The 20049-nt window shown below is 37.2% G+C and overlaps 2 protein-coding genes and 1 long non-coding RNA gene across 5 annotated transcripts in view; 1 reads left to right on the top strand and 2 right to left on the bottom strand.

Moving 5' to 3' along the window:
* The window catches only part of LOC115220699 (xaa-Pro dipeptidase), a 46943-nt gene extending 44937 nt beyond the window's left edge, over positions 1-2006 (bottom strand). Inside the window, exon 1 of the mRNA XM_029790835.2 lies at positions 1854-2006. Within this exon, the coding sequence (XP_029646695.1) occupies positions 1854-1867 (14 nt within the window). The 5' untranslated portion in view covers positions 1868-2006. The remainder of the gene's footprint in view (positions 1-1853) is intronic.
* The window catches only part of LOC115220697 (L-fucose kinase), a 65079-nt gene that overhangs the window by 880 nt on the left and 44150 nt on the right, over positions 1-20049 (top strand). The window contains exons 1-6 of one of the 3 annotated variants that reach the window (XM_029790831.2): positions 1-387; positions 8916-9023; positions 10418-10569; positions 14046-14096; positions 16198-16323; positions 18581-18653. The exon at positions 1-387 is cut by the window's left edge and continues 880 nt beyond it. In XM_029790831.2, coding sequence (XP_029646691.1) covers positions 8939-9023; positions 10418-10569; positions 14046-14096; positions 16198-16323; positions 18581-18653 — 487 coding nt within the window. In that variant the 5' untranslated portion in view covers positions 1-387; positions 8916-8938. Of the gene's footprint in view, positions 388-4525; positions 4923-5170; positions 5265-8915; positions 9024-10417; positions 10570-14045; positions 14097-16197; positions 16324-18580; positions 18654-20049 lie in introns of those variants that run through there. The other 2 variants (XM_029790832.2, XM_036510470.1) reach the window with 2 other exon arrangements.
* LOC118766764 lies at positions 2722-20034 on the bottom strand. Its single transcript, XR_005002679.1, has 3 exons — positions 20021-20034; positions 15033-15035; positions 2722-2799 (listed from the first exon to the last, which is right to left on the bottom strand). It is a non-coding gene; the product is annotated as an uncharacterized LOC118766764 (long non-coding RNA).

The following is a 20049-nucleotide window of genomic DNA, read 5'->3' as shown; positions in this document are numbered from 1 at the left end:
GATAAAGAAATTTAAATATGAAAAGCTACTTTTCAAACTACTAGAATATTTTTCTCAAGAGGAAGTAAGTCGTAGTAGAAAAGGGGTGGTTCACAATTTAAAACGGATAAGAAAGAGTTGAAGCTCAACTCAAATTTAATTTAAAACAACTATATCTTCGCATCTTTCGATAAATTTCCTCCGTGGCAACGGGAAAAATAATTAAACTGGAGTACTGCATGATCATTTATTCTTCCACCTTGCCAATCAACCCAAGATAACGAGTTTCAGTTGTCTCAACTAAAAGAGATCCCTGTCGTAAATCGTCAGAATACCAAAGGAATTCCAACGAAAGTGTTCGTAAAATAATGAAATGACTTTTTGCTGAAATACCATTTTTTATTCAAGGTAAGGTTTAAAAGAATTTCAAATTGTATATATTTTGTATATATATTATGTATTCGTTTAAACACATTTGCAGTCGGGAGAGTACCCACAGACACTTGTTAGTATATACAACCTTGCAACTATTTATCTCAGCTGTTCAATAATTTTATTTTTGTCATCTTTTCAATATACATAATGAACGGCAGAGGTAAAGATCATGGACCGCACCCGCTTAGGGATTTTTTTTTATATACTAGAACACACTATATCGAGGGTGGAGATTCCGAATCTCCAAAAAAAAAAAAAAAAAAGCAGCAGTTCAAAATTTAAATCCCCTCCTCACCCCCATTTCTTAAATTTTCACTTTAAAAAAAAATTCTTTTTCACGAAACACGTGGAAAAATACGGAGATTATGATTCTGAAAAAAAGGAATTTTGTAAAATTTTAATTCTTCAAAAAAAAAAAAAAATCATAAAATAAACACCCCTCCCCTCTGCCCTAAGACAAGAAGTTAAATTAAAGTGTTTTCTCTACTGTTTCATGACGAACATAACCCAACATGTTGTGGTTAAGGTCTTCTGGAATTAAGAGAGGTATGTAAAAATTAGATTTTTTGCACACACTCACACACAACAAAATGACATTGAAATTTTTATTTTTATTTTTTGGTAATTAGTATTTAGAAAGTTCATTCTCGGTTTGGCTGTTTCTAGCTTGTTAAATTTCCGGTTGGGGGCGTACTTCAAAATTGAAGATTTTGAAAACCCCTAAAACACGTTTTCATTCTTTGCCCCTCTGGCAAAGAAAAAATGGGGGTAGGGGAAATTTCACTTTCTATCATAGGGTGGAGGGGAGGGTGTTTGTCTTTTTTTTTTTTTTAAATTTTGAAATGCAGATTTTTTTTGCAGATTCGGTATCTCCGCCCTCGATATAGTGTTCTTAAAAATAAAATTTGGGGGAGGGGTATAGTCAATTACATCGACCCCACTTTCACTGGTACTTAATATATCGACCCCAAAAGGATGAAAGGCAAAGTCAACCTCGGTGAAATTTGAACTCAGAACGTAGCGACGGGTAAAATACCTATTTCTTTACTACCCACAAGGAGCTAAACACAGAGGGGACGAACAAGGACAGACAAACGGATTAAGTCGATTATATCGACCCCAGTGCGTAACTAGTACTTATTTAATCGACCCCTAAAGGATGAAAGGCAAAGTCGACCTCGGCGGAATTTGAACTCAGAACGTAACCGCAGACGAAATACCGCTAAGCATTTCATCCGGCGTGCTAAATAATAATCCTTCTGTTGACACAAAGTCTAAAATTTGGGGGAAGGAATTAACTCAGTTACATGTTACGCACTGGGGTCGATGTAATCGACTTAATCCTTTCCCCTAAATTTCATCTGTCAAAATAGTTTTGAGGTATTTTTTTAATGTAAGAAAAGGGACTTCGGTCGATTCCCTTAAAAATCACTACTTACTTGTCTGGCTGCATTGTTTCAGTAGTTCGTCGCTTGTAACGGTTGAGTCTTATGACACTTGATAGCCTACTTATAGGAAGCAAATTAGTAATAAAAACTACGACTGATAAATTCTCTCCGGAAGTAGGTGTTAGTTAGTAAACTTTGAACATTAACTGATTAAAGGCTGCAAAAATGACATGCTAAGCACAAGATAACAATGTTTTATTGGTTGCTGGCAATCATGGGAGACACAGTATGTTGTGTAAGTGAAGTGCTTCTGTTAGTGTGTGTGAAGAGACAGTAATGTGTGAAAGAAAGAGATAACTGAAATTTTTTACTCCGTGTATGTGTATATGTATGTATATTACTTCAAAAGTTCCCGCAAGCCCATATGTAAAAAAAAAAAAAAAATCTACGGAAATCGACGGAAAGGTCTACTAGAGACGAAAGATCGCCAAGTTGGGATCTTTTCGGTTTGAACGGCAGTTTTTTTTAAATAATTTCCACGTAACTAAATACTTTTAAACTTCGTATACTGGTAGAATGTGTTTATAAAACATCTTTTTCTCTTGGCTTTATTGAGAAAATTCTATAGTTTGTAAGATATTTGTTGTTTTTTCTTCAATTTCTGCAATTTCAACCAATAAGTGACGTCTATTGAGGTAAAAAGCATTCTGTGCCGTATGAATATGTCCCTCGTTTAAGAAACAGATTGGGTTTATTTACATTTCTGAAGCAAAAAGATACCCTTCCCCCACCCCTAACCCTAATTACCCTAACCCTAAAAGAGATTGAAATGCAATAGATCGATACTAGGGTCATAATTATGGGTGACAATTTCCTATGACACCGCTAGAAAAAACTGCCGTTCAAACCGAAAAGATCCGTCATTTTTTCCCTTTGCTTATATATTTGTACACATGCTTTAAAGTTGTACAATAATATAGTTACAAGAAATTGGTAGCTGGCGCTAAGTTATGGTTCTTTACGTCGAGTTCAAAAACTCCCCATAACTTTGAAGTAAAATAAAGTCCCATATAATACTGGAATTTATTTATATAACGCTTCGTAGATGCTAATAGAATTATAATAGGAGATAAAGGTCTGCTAGTAATTGTCTCTAAATGTCATTATGATTCCAGAAAACTGGTGTGTTCCTATTATGTATTTCCCCTGAAGTCATAATACTTGAGGAAGATGAGAATTCAGATATAACAATAACAGGAGCTTTGTAAACGCGTAGCATTGACTATGCAGTCGCCTAACTTTCCCTCTCTCTCACAAACATATATATATATATATATATATATATATATATATATTGTTCAGAAGGTTGAAAAGGAACACACAAGTTGATATGTATAAGGAAAAAAAGTCTAGGTAGAAATTTTGAGCCTTGTGCCTAGAGTAGAAAAGGATATTTTACATCCTGAAGTGTTCATAAACTACAAATAACCTTTTCAACTATAGGTACAAGGCCTGAAATTTGAGGGGAAGGGGCTAGTCGATTACATCGACCCCTCCCCCCTTCCTCCAGTGTTCAACTGGTGCTTATTCTGTTGGCCCCTGAAAGGATGAAAGGTAAAGTTGGCCTTGGCAGCATTTGAATTCAGAACATAAAGATGGACAAAATGTGTCCAAAGTGCTAACGATTCAGCCAGCTTGCCACCTTTAAAAATTATGATTTAAAAATTTGTGGGGTTTTTTTTTTTTTTAGTCCTAGGGGTATTTTATCCTTAGGGGCTTTTTCCCTACACTCTTGTAGCTCAGCAGTTCTCAACTGGAGCCCATATGACCCTTGTTTTTAAAATTTATGTGTAATAAATTGGTTATACTTCTAAAATAGGCTAGCTGCTATGTTTGAATGCACCTATATATAATAAATGGGAAAGAAATTTCACTTGAATCTACACTACGCCACCACTTCTGGATAAGCCCGATGGACCCAGAACTGAGGGAATATTAATCTGAGCCAGGATTCGCTTAATGATGAAGTTTAGTTTGTGAGGAATGAAGCGACCAACATTTAGTTAGCAAGACAGACAGTGAAGACCTATTAGGTCGAGGGGTCTACCACAGTGGCATCTTAGTCCCCTGCAGACGTCGGCTCCCACTCTGAGTGCAATGGAGATGTGAAGTTCATCTAGACTGAGTAGACTTCTAATATTGGCCACAGGCAGGGCATCGATCCAGTCCCCCAAGAATTTTGCACTAGCTGAAAGTAGGTGACACCTGAAAATTGATCAGATTGATCAAGGTGAGAGTTGAAAGTGGTACCTGAACACAGATTTTCATACTCTGTGTTTCCATACACAAGTGGACCGTACAGGTATATAGATGCACACCACACACACGCATTGCAATATCTGTACATCACTTCACATAAAAAGAACGTGGCCAATACCAGTGCCACTTTGACTGGCTTTCGTGCTGGAGGCACGTAAAAAGCATTAGGAAGGGCATCCAGCTGTAGAAACTCTGCCAGATCAGATTGGGGCCTGGTGCAGACCCCAGTCGAACCGTCGAACCCATGCCAGCATGGAAAACGTATGTTGAACGATGATGATATATAATGTACTACATATAGATACATACGACACATGAATACACACACATCTTGATGATAAGATCTGACTTTAAAAATATTTTTCGTGCGAGACCTTCCAATTCTGTGATCTTTTCCCTCTCCATGAGATAGTGATAGCTATTCCAAAACTACACCAAAGATGTTCCAGAATCGTTACTGCTGTTATATGGAAAAGATTACAATAACATAAAGGAAAAAAATACTATCCTTTTCCTTTCTTAGGGAACTTCAAGAGATAACTATTCCAAAACTACCCTGTTCGTGTTACCTTACAAAGAATAAATAAATAGCTGTGCTGTGACGCTCGGTGCGTCGAGTTACGTCCCTTCACTTCCAATAGTAACTCTGGTAATTAAAGCGGGTGTCTTCCCCGAAAAAACCCCCCTGAACAAAACAAGCTAACCGCAAAAATAGAGTAAAAAAGTATTTTTTTCAAAACAAAAACAGTTTTTCGGTTTACCACTATACAAAATAATACTGAAATATCAGTTTTGTTAAAGGTAAGACTTTAAAAACATTTAAGGTGCCCAATTTATATATAAACACAATAGTCGTTTAATTGTAGTCGCAATGGGAGGAGCCCGGAGAAACACAACTCCGTCCTACTGTATTGTAATTACTCTAATAACACATGCTTTATTTCGTGTCAGTGATTGCTCGAGACCGATTTCACTTCTATTCAATTCTATCTTCTTATGAAATCGAATCCAAGAAACGTTATTAAAACTTAATGTTTCACGAACGAAGATAGAGGAACATGAAATTATTCTTTGTATAGATTCGAAGAATAAATGTTATTGTTTATCTCTGTTACTTGATGGCAAATACATCAGAGTTTTTAGGTAAATAGTTACTATTAGACCCGCCTCACGAGTCGACTGAGAAAGAAAAATATTAGTTTTCAGAGAAAAGAAATTACAGTAGTTTTTTTTAATTGGAAGTTTTAATTTTTTTATATATATTTTGTTCTTTGGTTTTAACCTTTTACTTTCTCCGTTATATGATTAGAAAGACGAAAAGCAAAAAGAAACTAATTTTACACAAGCTAGAAAAATGAACAAATGTGATTCGCTTCTAAACATAGGAAATAAGAAGTTACACAAACTCTTCCTATTTTTGCTCACAATATATCTTTCTATCGTCTGTCAAGTAAATAAAGATAAACATGCTAATCAAGTATAGGTATGATAATGCAACCTACTTTTAAAAACAACGGTCACTTGCCGTTGCAGAAGATAAAAATATGAAATTAAGTTACAAATAAAAACAAGATCTGCATGCAACTTTGTCCTAAAAAACATGTAGAAATGTCGACGTAACCTGCTAAAACTATTGTATGACCCACATTTGGGTTATAAACCTATTATCATACCACTGCTTCTAGAAATATGTGAGCATGTTAAAAGTTATCACGTCTTATGTAAGAAAGATAACTCAAGTGTATATTTCAGCATCACAGCTGTTGTAAGGCTGTACCATGTAACGACAGACGATGGATCGTTTTGAGCATCACACTCCTAACGTTTTTACTTGCAAGTAAATGTTAAACGTGTCGGGCATTAAGTAAACTATATATATATATATATATATATGTACGTGTTTGTGTATTTGTATATATGTGCATGTGTATATATAGAAGTTACAGGTGTGGAAGCAAGGATTAGAATCGAAGGGCCTTAGAGTCAACCTAGCTAAAACCAAAGTCTTAATAAGTAGGAAGGCAGACAAACCACAAATCCCTTCAGGTAGATGGCCCTGCTCGATCTGTAGAAAAGGCATAGGTAGAAACTCCGAAAGATGTACCCAATGTAAGCTATGGACACATAAGAGGTGCAGCAATATCAAAGGAAGGCTAACTGGGAAGATAGTTTTTGTATGTGGCAGATGCTCAGGAGCAATAAACACTGGAAATGTGCAGAGAACAACTTCTGTCACATTCCAAGGAGAAAAACTAGAAGTAATTGAGAGCTTCCATTACCTAGGTGACCAAGTCAGTAGCAGGGCAAAGTTCAGAGAGCTCCTGCCTCTGCTGGTGACAAAGGGCCTCTCACTCAGAGTAAAAGGTAGACTGTATGAAGCATGTGTACGAACAGCCATGCTACATGGCAGTGAAACATGGGCTGTGACTGCTGAGGACATGTGTAAGCTTGCAAGGAATGAAACCAGTATGCCCCGTTGAATGTGTAATGTCAGTGTTTATACACAACAGAGTGTAAGCACCTTGAAAGAAAAGTTGAACCTAAGACGCATCAGATGTGGTGTACAAGAGAGACTGTGCTTGTATGGACGTGGTGCGAATGGATGAAGACAGCTGTGTGAAAGTGTCACACCCTTGCAGTTGAGGGAATCTGTGGAAGAGGGAAATCCAGGAAGACCTGGGATGAGGTAGTGAAGCACAACCTTCAAACACTGGGCCTCACTAAGGCAATGACTAGAGACCAAGACCTTTGGATATTTGAGAAGACCTGGCAAGACAAGTGAGACTATAACCCGTGGCCTATGCCAGTGGTGTAACCAGCCTACTTATGCGTTGCTTGCGAAGACCTGTTGAGGCAAGTGAAATCAAAATCAAATTTGCTGACATAGCCGATGACAGTACCACCTGACTGACACCCATGCCAGTGGAACGTTAAAAGCACCATCCGAGCATGATCATTGCCAAGGCCAATGACTGGCTCTTGTGCCGGTAACACATAAAAAGCACCATTTGAGCGTGATCATTTCCAGCGTTGCCTTACTGGCACGTGAAAAACAACATTTGAGCGAGGTTGTTGCTAGTGCCTCTAGACTGGCTCCTGTGCAGATAGCACATAAAAAACACCATTTGAGTGTCGATGCCAGTACCGCCTGACTGGCCCTCATGCTGGTGGCACGTAAAAAGCACCCACAACACTCTCGGAGTGGTTGGTGTTAGGAAGGGCATCCAGCTGTAGAAACTCTGCTAGATCAGATTAGAGTCCTTGGTCAAACTGTCCAACCCATGCCAGCATGGAAAGCAGACGTTAAACGGTGATGTGTGTGTGTATACATGTATGTATGTAGGTGGCGAGCCAACAGAAACATTAGCATGCTGGGCAAAATGCTTAGTAGTATTTCGTCTGTCTTTACGTTATGATTTCAAATTCTGCTGCGGTTGACTTTGCCTTTCATTCTCTCAGGTTTGATAAATTAAGTACCAGTTGTGTACTGAGGTAGATCTACTCAACTGGCTCTCTCCACCAAAATTTTGGGCCTTGTGCCTAGAGTAGAAAAGTGTGTGTGTTCTTGTATGTATGTGAGTATGTACTTATGGGAGTGTGTGTGTATGTATATATGTATGTGTGTGTGTATATGGAAAATAAGACACGGTAGAAAATGCTAAAATAATTTTGTCATGAAGAACAATTTAGTACCGGTTTCAGGCATTGAAAAATTAAATGAAATGTTTTTTTAAAAAAATATATTTCCATAGTTTTCAAATGCAAGGGACATTTTCCTTTTTTCTGCCTGTGTGTATATGTGTGTATTTATGTATATGTGTGTATGTATGTGTATGTATGTATGTTTGCATATGCACATGTATGCATGCGTATGTATATGTACAATGGGTTTCTTTCAGTGTCTGTCCATCAAATCCCCCAACAAGTCTTTGGACGGCCCTAGGCTATAGCAGGTACCTGCCCAAGTTGCCCCACACAGTGGGGCTGCACCATGTATTTGAGAAGCAAATTTCTCACCATGCAGCCACTCCTGTACCTTCATATTATAAGTCACAAAGGCAAACATACATATGTCCAACTTTCCACTTGTATATGTCCTATAGAGATAATATTGTGAACTCGATAGATTGTTTTCTGCTTGACACTCCTAACGTTTTTGCCTGCAAGTAAATATTGAAATTATCAAGCATTTAGTAAACTTTGGTCGTTAAATGATAAAAATTGATTAAAAGTCACATGTCATAGACGATTAAAAATAATTAAACCTTAGACGTTAAAATAATAACTAAACTTTTAAACTGCATCTTGTGTTACAAGATACATGGGTGTATAGTAAAAGGGATCAACTCTGGTACAGTACTACAATTTGTTTTATTGATTTTTGGGTGGATATTTTGGCAAAGTCAGTTCCAGTGCAATTTGAACTCAGAATATAAAGAACTGGAAAGAAACATTTATTCTTTTTTTTTTTCTCGAGGAATGAATTTTATGTGGGCACAACAAACTCTCTTGTTGGGATGAGCATCCAGCTGTAGAATCTGACAAAATTCAGATGCACAATGGTTCTCTGTCCCATCAAGGATAACAGTAACTCTCAATAAAATTTGACTTGAACTGTGATAACCCATTCAATCCATTGTAGCATGGACAGCAGATGTTAAATGATGATGATTGGGTATAACTTAAGGGAGATTTAACTGTTAATTCCAACAGATCAATCAAACACGCTCAATCTTGATTTCTGTTCAGTTTTCATTGAATCTACAATCTCGCAATATTTTTGTATATTTTCAGGTCAGTTCTTTTAAGAAAATGATATGGAGCCTAATCAGGCCAACTTCCAGTGGACTGCTATTGTGCTTACCTGCTCTGATAACCAATGGTCACAATCTGTGCAACAAGGTAAATATTTGCGAATATTTTTTCTAACAATTGCAGTGTGGAAGATGTTTATAAGCCATTTAAGAACACACTAAAACCGTTAGTTTCATTCCAACATTTGAATTTAATATGTGTCAAAATATTTTCGTCACATTGAAACTGTGACCTGTGAGCATGAAGTTTTGTCAGTGAACGGGTCACAGTTTCAAAGTGATGAAAATATTTTGACACAAATTAAATTCAAATGTTGAAGTGAAATTAATGGCTTTTGTGTGTTCTTAAATGGTTTATAAATATCTTCCACACTGCAATTGTTTTTGTGTCAGCACATGATCTGAGATCAAGTCACTTACTATGCAAGTACATCCCTGTAATATTTATTCTAAATTCTTGCTATAAACTTTTCTTTGTTTCTGTTTCCACTTTCTTTCATCTGCAATAAACTTATTAAAGCCATTTATGGAAATTTCTATTCTCTTTGTAGAATTTGTCTAGAAGGGAGTTTGGTGTAATCCTTTGCCCAGTTTAACGCCACCCCTTGGTCTTTGAGTGCCTTTAGTTAAGTTCACTATGCTTTAAGCATTTCAACCAGCTCTCGGGTTTGCTAATAATCTTATCCATTCCTACTACCAATTTCAGAGAAAAAAAAGGTTATGAGCAGTGCCCTCTCACCTCTATGAAAATTTCTCCTGGCTAATAGAAACTTTTTAAAATTCTAAGTTACCAAATCAAAAAAAATGTTGAATTCAAATTACCCATTTTGATGGCGTACAAGATGCATTTTTTTTTTTTTTTACAAAGGATAACTCAAAAATTTACTTTGGGTCCTTTTATGAGAAGTTGTAACATTTTCACATCTACCCCTGTCATCACCACCCAGATTATTATTGATGTTGTCACAGTTTCCATTATCATTATTGCATGCCGTGTGTGTATGTGTGTGTGTGTGTGTGTGAGTGAGTGAGTGAGAGTGATTGGAGACCAGAGCATAGCTGTATATTCTAAAGAGTCACAATGGTTTTGTTTGTTTGTTTTTTTCTGTTGATCTTGTGTGGATGTAGTGAATGTTTTAAATGTGTTCAATGATTTAGTGTGCTTTTGCTTCAATGTTTTATGGTGTGTTCAATGTCAGTTAATTCAATCGAATGTCAGGCCCAATAATTTTGAATATTTTATGATAGACTATATGTCGTTGTTATGTTAGGTATAAAATTGTATTTACTCAGTCCTGAGTGCATCTAAGGATTTTTATATCAGCTGTGCTCCCAGGTCATTTGCACTGTTTTTCTTGCAAGTAACCATTTCACATTCCTTTACTCATAAAGTTTGCTTTTCTCCTGACACTTCTACATTATTTTAATCCACAGCCCTAGTCACCATTCCATATTATACATTTTTTTATCTATTAATTTCAGAATTGGATATAAGACAAGCGAAAGGCTTATTCCCAAAAGATGTAATTTTGCTAACCATTGAAGATCCAAAATCAAATGTTGGAAGTGGAGGAGCAACAATTAATGCTTTGTTGGCTGTTACTGAACATATCTGTGCTAAAAAAGGATATACGGTAAGGAATTGGTTGAGTCTTATTGTTTATTGCAGGTATTGATGCCATAACAAGAAAGTCTAGAGAAGCTTTGAGAAAGTTGTTTAACCTCTGATCAACCTTGATCATGCAGACCTGTAATCAAAGATCCACATTCAATGTAGTCCTTAAAATGGTTTGGTAGATTTGGTTGTTATTTCTAGCATGTCATCAGTAGTCACAGCCCATGTTTCACTGCCATGTAGCATGGCTGTTTGCACACATGTCATACAGTTCACCTTTCACTCTGAGCAAGAGGCCCTTTGTTATCAGCAGAGGTTAGGAGCTCTCTGAACTTTGCCCAGGCTATTCTTATTCTAGTAGCTATGCTCTCAGAGCATCCACCCTCACTACTAACTTGGTCACCTCGGTAATGAAAGCTATCAACTACTTCTAGTTTTTCCCCCTGGCATGTGACGGAAACTGTTTTCTGCACACTTTCAGTGTTTATTGCCCCTGTACATTTGCCACACACAAAAACTACCTTCCCAGTTAGCCTTACTTTGATATTGCTGCAACTCTTATGTGTCCATATCTTACACCAGGTACGTTATATGGAGTTTCTACCAACACCTTTTCTACAGATTGAGCAGGGCCATCTTCCTGAAGAGATTTTTGTGATTTATCTGCCTTCCTACTTACTAAGATTTTGGTTTTTGCTAGATTGACTCTAAGGCCCTTCGATTCTAGTCCTTGCTTCCACACCTGAAACTTCTCTAGTTCTGATAGTGACTCAGCTATTAGAGCAAGGTCTTCAGCATAGAAGAGCTCCCAGGGGCATCCTGTCTTGAATTCCTCTGTTATTGCCTGGAGGACTATGATGAATGAGAGGGTGCTGAGGACTGATCTTTGGACCCCTACCCGGAATTCTTCACTATACTTGTTGCCTACCCTCACCTTACTGACAGCACCCCTGTACATGATTTGGACGACTCTCACTAACCACTCATCTATCTCTAGTTTCTGCTTTGACCACCAGATAAGGGATCGGGGGATCCTGTCAAAGGCTTTCTCTATGTCAACGAAAGCCAAGTACAAAAGTTTAACTTTAGCTTGGTATTTCTCCTGCAGCTGTTTTACTACAAATATAGCATATCATGCTTCTCTCTGGCACAAACCCAAGCTGCATCTCATCTAAACTAACTCTCTCCCTAATTAGTTGGGCTGTGACCCTCTCTGTGACTTTCATTACCTGATCCAACAACTTGGTACCTCTGTAATTATTCATATCTAATGCATCACCTTTACCTTTGTAGCAGTTAACTATGGTACTGCTTCACTAATCATTGGGTATGACTCCTTCATGTATCATTGGATTGTCTATATGAGTGACTAAACTATAGCTGACACCATCAGATATTTTAAGCATCTCTGCAGTGATTCCTGATGGGCTGGGGGGCTTTCTCTGTCTTCATACCCTTAATTGCTTTATCTACCAAGGTACTGTCAATTTGGATAGCTGGTCCCTCTGTTGGGTTGACATTTGGCAGGCTCTCTTTCTCCCATGCATTCTCTTCATTTAACAACCTTTCATAGTGGTGTCTCCAAGTCCGTCTCCTTGCAGCCTCATTAAATGCAAGTGAGCCATCATCCATGTGGACACATTTCTCTCCTATGACATCATGATTCTCTCTCATACTCTGTCTTGCAACATGAAACACTTCAAGTTTTTGGTCCTCACAGCACAAAACATTGGCAAAGTTTATCTTATCTGCTTCCCCTCTGGCTAAGTAAATCTGTCTCCTATCTTCCCTACTGGCAATCTGATACAATTCCCTGCTACCACTGTTCTTCCAGTCCTTCCATGCCTGTTTCTTTTCCTTAATGTCCCTGTCAACTACATAGTTCCACCACCATGTTACCTTAGGTTGAGAGGGGGCTTTGCACCATCCACAGATATGGTCAGTGGTCCTCAACAGGTTCTCCCGTAGGAACCTCCAGTTGTCTTACACATTAGGTGATGCTATATCCTTCTCTATTTTGGCAAATGCTTCGAGTAATATGTCTCTAAATCTCTGTCCATTCACAGGGTCCTTAAGCTTCCAGATACTTCTTTTCCATGCTGGTCATCGTCTGGGCACCCATTTAGCCCTGATCCTAAAGTCACTAACTACTAACCTATGTTGTGGAATGCATTCTTCACCTGGGAAGGTTTTGGCCTTTCCTGGTGAGGATGTAGTCAATCTGACTAGTGTGTCCACCTGACTGGTAGGTGAATAGGTGACTGGCAGGTTTCCTGAAGTTGTAAATTACGACCATAAGATCATTTGCATCACAGAACTCCAGCAGTTGGTTCCTTCCTCATTGCGGTAACCAAATCCATAGCCACCATGGAAGCCCCCTGCATGTTGTCCAACATGTCCATTGAAGTTACCAGCCACAAAGAGAAGGTCTCTGTCATTCATTGATGGGGTAGTCTGCAAGAGGGTGTCATAAAATCGATTTTCTGTTCATCAGGTAGCCCTGGTTGAGGAGCATAAGCCAAGAAAATGGTTGCTAATCCATGTTGCAAGCACTAATCTAAGCTTAAGTATTCTATCACAGACTCTGACTTACCTTGATTACCTTATCAACCAATTTCTCTGCAAGAAGTATACATATGCCCCACCGACCCTTTCAGTGTTCCCTACCCAGAAAATCTTATACCTATGCTCTTTGCCTGTGAGGAACCTTGCAGAACTTCCTCTCTACCTTACTTCTTGGATGCACCACAAATTTACACGTCTCTGTTCAAGCACGTATGTGTGTACACATGCATTTATGTGTACCCTTGTGTAGACATCATGTGATGGCTGTAAATGAGCATCACTGTCATACAAGCAAAGTTGTTTGTTTCCAATCATCTGTGAAAAACATGTCTGGCCATGAGGAAATATTACCTTGCTTGGAAACAGGTAAGGGTTAGCTGCTGGAAGTGTATCCAGCCAATTCCATCCAACCTATGCAAGCACGAAAAAGTAGATGCTAAATGATGATGATGATGTATATGACAGATTTTCACAGGTTTCTGACTGAAAATTTACTCATAAAGCGTTGATTAACCTGGCTGTGAGAGAAGACACTTAACCAAGATGCTAAATAGTAAGATTAAACCTACAATGACAGAGTTGTAAAGTAAACTTCTTTACCACACAGTGATGTCTACATCTATATTTGGCTGCTATTTCTAGCAGACCAAGCAACCACATAGAAGTTCCATCACCATACATTTGTTGGTGGTGTTATCATAGTCATTGCTACCACCACTACTGCTGTTTGCTGCTGTTTCTATAACTAATAAGTAGAGCGATGACAAAAAGATACTTGAAATTTCATTTAAAGAATTTCAAAAGACATCTAAGAAAATGTTTCAATTATGCCATTGAGTGTTTGTTGAAAAATCAACAAAAGTTTGATGAAAAATATTCCCATGGTTTTCTTTAAATATAGTAAAAACTGATAAATTTCTTGTCTTTCAGGCTATTAATGCTGATGTTCTCCAAAACTGCTACATACTTATCCTTCACAGTGTAAGTTGTATTTCTTTTTCTCCTTATAATTCCATTCACAAACAACAAAGAACAAGGAATTGTGCTGATTTTCTGTACTTGAGAAGACATGGCAAGCTAAGTAAAATCCTGGCCATCCATACAGACAGGCTTGTCCTTTACAGATGCCAGTGCCACATAAAATGCAGTTGTGTTGTGTAAATAAGATGAAGTGTTCACAGGTGCCTTAATAATCTTATGAGTTAAGGAATGTTGTCTTCACTATCACTTTGTACATTTGTTCCTTCTGAAATGATTTGAACCAACACAGGTTACAACTAATCTAATTAAATTCTAATGATTATCTTCATACATTATCAAGTTGAATATTATTGGCTCCTATATTAGCTAAATATTTCAGAAAACAATTTTATCAATCAGAATAATAATCAAGACACCATATCAGGTAACATATCAGGTAATAATCCCCAATTCATATAGTTATTCTAAAATTAGTCAAAACCAGTTCTTGGTTTAGCAGATTAAATATAACACTGCATTTCAAGAATCTTTTCTGTATTTAGCAATTTCAATGGAAAAGGTCTGATTACTACAAAAATTGTCTTTAAAAAATGTTTTAATTCAGTATAGTAGTGTTATCCAAAGATATAACTTAAAGTGAATTGAATTAACTTAAAAAAAAAAAAAATGGTTGGGGTTCAGAATTTTTTAAAAAATCAATTTGCTAGTTAAAAACCAGTCGTTACTTCTCAGCAGATCAATAACATAGTTGATTAATTAATCAATCAAAACACTTTTCAATTTCCTGTCAGAAATTGTAACGTTTCTACTTTGATTTTTTTTTTTCTCACTAATAGTCTGTATTTAAATTCTAACTTTGGATTATACTGATTTTTGTCATTTTTCTAGTAGATTCTGTGTATGTCATTACAAAACTAAAACACTTCATTATATTACAATCTAAAACAATCCTATTAGGTGCCAATGTGTCTTTGAAAGATGTCTATAACTCGGTTTTACTTGACATGCATAATGAGGAACTGAGCAGGAAAGACAATTATAAGGATTTAATCATATTTATAGAAAGTAAGAAAATAGATGGTGACCCCTATTTCAGCAACTAATATTCAACTATAAAAACTATTCAGATTGACTGGACAATTACTAACTGATGTGCTGTTGATCCCTTTTCAATAGGGAAATAACACTGGCAATTCTCCAGCTGGCATCCCTTTTCTATGCGTCCCCAGACTTGACAAATTTTCATATCTGTTCATCATTACATAAGCTAAAGCTCACATGTGGTGCTGAGTTACAATTCATGTAGGCTACAGAACACATCTTCAAGTGTGCATCAGGTGGTAAACTAGGATAAGCAATTCAGTTTTCATGCCTTGGTCTTATTACTCTCTCTCTTTTACTCTTGTACTTGTTTCAGTCATTTGACTACAGCCATGCTGGAGCACCGCCTTTAGTCAAGCAAATCGACCCCCAGGACTTATTCTTTATAAGCCTAGTACTTATTCTATCGGTCTTTTTGCCAAACCGCTAAGTTACAGGGAAGTAAACACACCACCATCAGTTGTCAAGCGATGTTGGGGGGACAAACACAGACACAAACACACTCACACATATATACATATACATACATATGATGGGCTTCTTTCAGTTTCCGTCTACCAAAACCACTGTGACATCTTGCAAGCATTAATTTCAACTCTTCTTATAAAGTGCATAACTGCATTGACACCTTATACTGAAATTTCAATAAACTAACAAGTGTACTAAGCAAACCAACCTGTATTTGGTAGAAACAACAGGCAGATCACACCATGCTATCTTTATATAATGCATGTGTCTTTAAATGCACATAGGAGTACACGTGTGTATATATATATATATATATATATATATATATATATATATATATATATATGCATGTAGATGTGTGTATGTATACATATAGGTATGCATATAGATGTGTGAATATGCATATATATATATATATATATACATATATATATATATATATAATTCTTATAGACACCTACTGATATTATTTTAATCCCTGTTCTATGAAAGAAAATCTTTCTAATGTGCTTTTTAATTTTTCTTATTTCAGGGTCGATGTTATCCCTACAGTTCCTGTAGACACGCTTTCCTTCCATTACCTGTGAAATACCAGAAATCAAGTTATGACTCGCTTCTCTGTCTTATTGACATTACTTACAAAACTATAACTGAAAATGTAAGTAATTTTCTTACCATTATTTAACTTTGAAGCTACTTTAACAAAATAATTCTTCATATCTTTTAATGAAATATGTAATGAATGTTGGTATAAATCATTTACATTGGACAGATATGTGTCCTCATTTTGTTTGTTGTTACCACAACGTTTCGGCTGATTTACTCTCCCACCTTCATCAGGTGTCCTGGTAGAAATAATATAGTATGGGTTTATGTAGGTATACATGCATAGGTGCTGGCATGGTAGTGTGGTTCAGAAGCTCACTTTGTAGTCCATGGTTTCAGGTTCAGTTCCACTGCATGGCACTTTGGGCAAGTGTCTTCTATAACCCTGGGCTGACCAGTGCCATGTGAGTGAATTTGGTAAATGGAAACTGTGGAAGCCTGTTGTGTGTGTATATTGTGTTTATCTCCACCCCCAACTTGACAACTGTTGCTGGTTTGTTTACATCCCCATAACAATGGCTTGGCAAAAACATACCAATAGAATAAGTTCCAGACTTGAAATAAGCACTGGTATTCAACTAAATTCTTCAAGGTGGTTCCCTAATATGGCTGCTGTTTCATTTTTTTGCACTGAAGGGCATCCAGCTGTAGAAACACTGCCAGATCTGACTGGACTGGTGCAGCTTTCGGGCTCCCCAGACCCCAGTTGAACCGTCCAACCCATGCTAGCATGGAAAGCGGACGTTAAATGATGATGATGATGTTACTTGTAGCCCGGAAAACCTTATAATAAAAATCAGCAATTTTGACCTTGCATCCGGTAATCTTTGATAAAGTATTAAATGCTAAGATTAAACAAAAGTCAAACAACATGACTGTCAATTTGTGTTTTGTGTCTGTTGGTAAAACTGGCATGTGACACCATCCTACTTAAGAATTAAAAATGATACAAGTCTTTGAACATAGTCGAGTCATTCATCATTTGATTTGTATTGTATCTGAACAGATCAAAACTACTGAGTAGCAAAACCATCATAAGAAATTGGCATTGGATTGAACCTTGCTGCAATCAATGTAATTATCCTGGACAAAGTGAATAACTGTATCTGATTCAGCTTTACTGATTGACAAAAATGGGTTTCATCTCATTCTAAGCCATTCAGCAGTTAAAATGGTTATTAATTTTTAAAATATGTGAAATTAAAATACATACCCTAGCATGGTCACAGCCTTTGGACTGAAACACATAAAAGAATAAAAGAATTTATTCATAACGGTAATTTAAGACTAATATTTACTTATCGAGTACAATGTTTTAAAGCTGTTTATATACATTTCTCATTAGTGAAATTTTGTCTTCATATTGTTACTTAGTCCCAGCTCAATGCAGATAAAGACAACACAGATTCTACCTAGTACTACATTATCCAATATACCCTTCTTTCTTCTCTCTCTCTAATTTAGCCCAGGGAGACTTGGCCACTATTTCTAGCAGATTGAGTGATGGCATACAGGCCCCCTCATTGTCTTTATGTTGTCATATAGAACTGAGTCAGTATTAAATCAACAACACACATACAACTAACCATGTCAGATACCACTACTTCTTTTGATCTGGCATCATTGCATACAAGAGATCTAAAGTCTACAGATCTGACCTCACTATGTTCTCTCAACTTCTCTGCTGCACATTCCTTCTGCTATCAGTATATGTTACTTTTGACACCCAGGAAATGTCTTCTGTATGTATTAAATATCCTTACCAGCACAGCCATTATATAGATCTTTCTTCTACCATTGAGGTTTTAGCATCATGTTGTGGCTCAGTCCCATGTTGCTTCTGATCAAGAAGACCTAACAAAGCAGCCTCCTCTCTTGTGATGCTTGGCCACACCATTTATAGATTTCATCATTTTTACCCATATTTCTTTTTTTTTTTTCTTTTTTGTTTGCTGTATCTATTGTACTTGATAAGACATATCAAGCTAAGTAAAATCGCTGTCTTCCACACATACAGGCTTGTCCTTTCGGGTGCTGGTGCCAGTGCTGTGTTAATGCACCCATGCTGTGTCAATGTACCCATGCCAGTGCTGCATAAACACACCCATATCAGTGGCACCTAAGAACCACCCAGAACATTCTGTTAAGTGTTGACATTAGGAAAGGCATCCAGCTGTAGAAAACCTGCCACAACAGGCAGTTGGAGTCTGGCTAGCTTCATGTCAAACTGTCCAACCCATGCCAGCATGGAAACCAGATGTTAAACGATGGTGATGATATTTCTTTAAATGTTTGCTTTCTTTTCACAGATTGCTCAATATGCTCCCCCTGGTATCTGGGTGTGCAGCACAGATATGATGTTATGTGTTCCTGAGGGTGCTAGTACGTATTATTGTCAAAGAATTTCTTAATTATCTATTAAGCTATGAATAAAGTTTATGTCTAAATTAATAACTATCTTTATTTTTAACTTGTTTCAGTCATTAGACTGGCCATGCTGGGGCACCACCTCAAACAATTTTAGTCGACTGAATCAACTGAAACTCATTCTGTCCATTTTTTTTGCCAAATTGCTAAGTTATGGGGATGTAAACATACCGACACCGGTTGTCAAGCACACACACACACACAGATGGATAGACATTTAGATACAAGAGGATTCTTTCAGGTTCCATCTACTAAATCCACTCACAAGGCTTTGGTCAGCCTGGGGCTGTGGGGCTGAACCTGAATCCATTTGATTGGAAAGCAAGCTTCTTACCACTCAGCCATGCCTGCACCTATGTAAAAAAATATTTTTGGCAAGTCTTAATACCTGATTTATAAAAGTTACAATGACCACCAGATATTTTAACTGCTTATATACAAGTGTCTTTTGCCATATATCCTTAGAGTGACCAATACCTTATGCCAGAATTTGGAAGATGGAAACTATGCAGAAGCCTTTCATCGATATACACCTACATATTTGTATGTGTGTGTATGTACACATTACATAGATCTGTGTGTGTTTATGTTTACGCTGGTTGAGAAACCGTTATGTTGTGTCCTGTTCTGACCAGTAACTTAATGGCGGTGAGCTAGCAGAAACGTTGGCATGCCGGGCGAGATGGTTTGCAGTATTTTGTCTGCTGCTACGTTCTGAGTTCAAATTTCGCCGAGGTCGACTTTGCCTTTCATCCTTTCGGGGTCGATTAAATAAGTACCAGTTACGCACTGGGGTTGATATAATCAACTTATTCTGTTTTTCTGTCCTTGTTTGTCCTCTCTGTGTTTAGCCCCTTGTGGGTAGTAAAGAAATAGGTTTATAAAATAGAAATTCGTAAAAATAAGTACCAGATTGAATCAAGTATTGGATTGATATGATTGTCTAAGGCTTTGACAGTGCTGCTGCACTGTAATCATAATCCAATAACTAAAAATAAAAACAGCAAAAGAATTAATTATTTTTATTATTATTATTAAGGTGGCCAGCTGGCAGAATCGTTAACATACTAGACGAAATGCTTAGCTGCATCTCATCCATCTTTACATTCTGCATGCATATTCCGCCAAGGTTGACTTTGCCTTTCATCCTTTCAGGGTCGATAAATTAAGTACCAGTTACACGCTGGGGTCAATGTAATCGACAATCACCCAAAATTTCAGACCTTGTGCCTATAGCAGAAAGGATCATCATCATCATTATTATCATCATCATCATCATCGTTATTATATAAGGTGGGGAGCTGGCAGAATGGTTAGCACACCAGGCAAAATGCTTAGTGACATATACATC

This window comes from Octopus sinensis, linkage group LG17 (assembly GCF_006345805.1).
Source record: "Octopus sinensis linkage group LG17, ASM634580v1, whole genome shotgun sequence".
NCBI lineage: Eukaryota > Metazoa > Mollusca > Cephalopoda > Octopoda > Octopodidae > Octopus > Octopus sinensis.
This window is presented reverse-complemented; position numbering and strand designations above follow the sequence as displayed.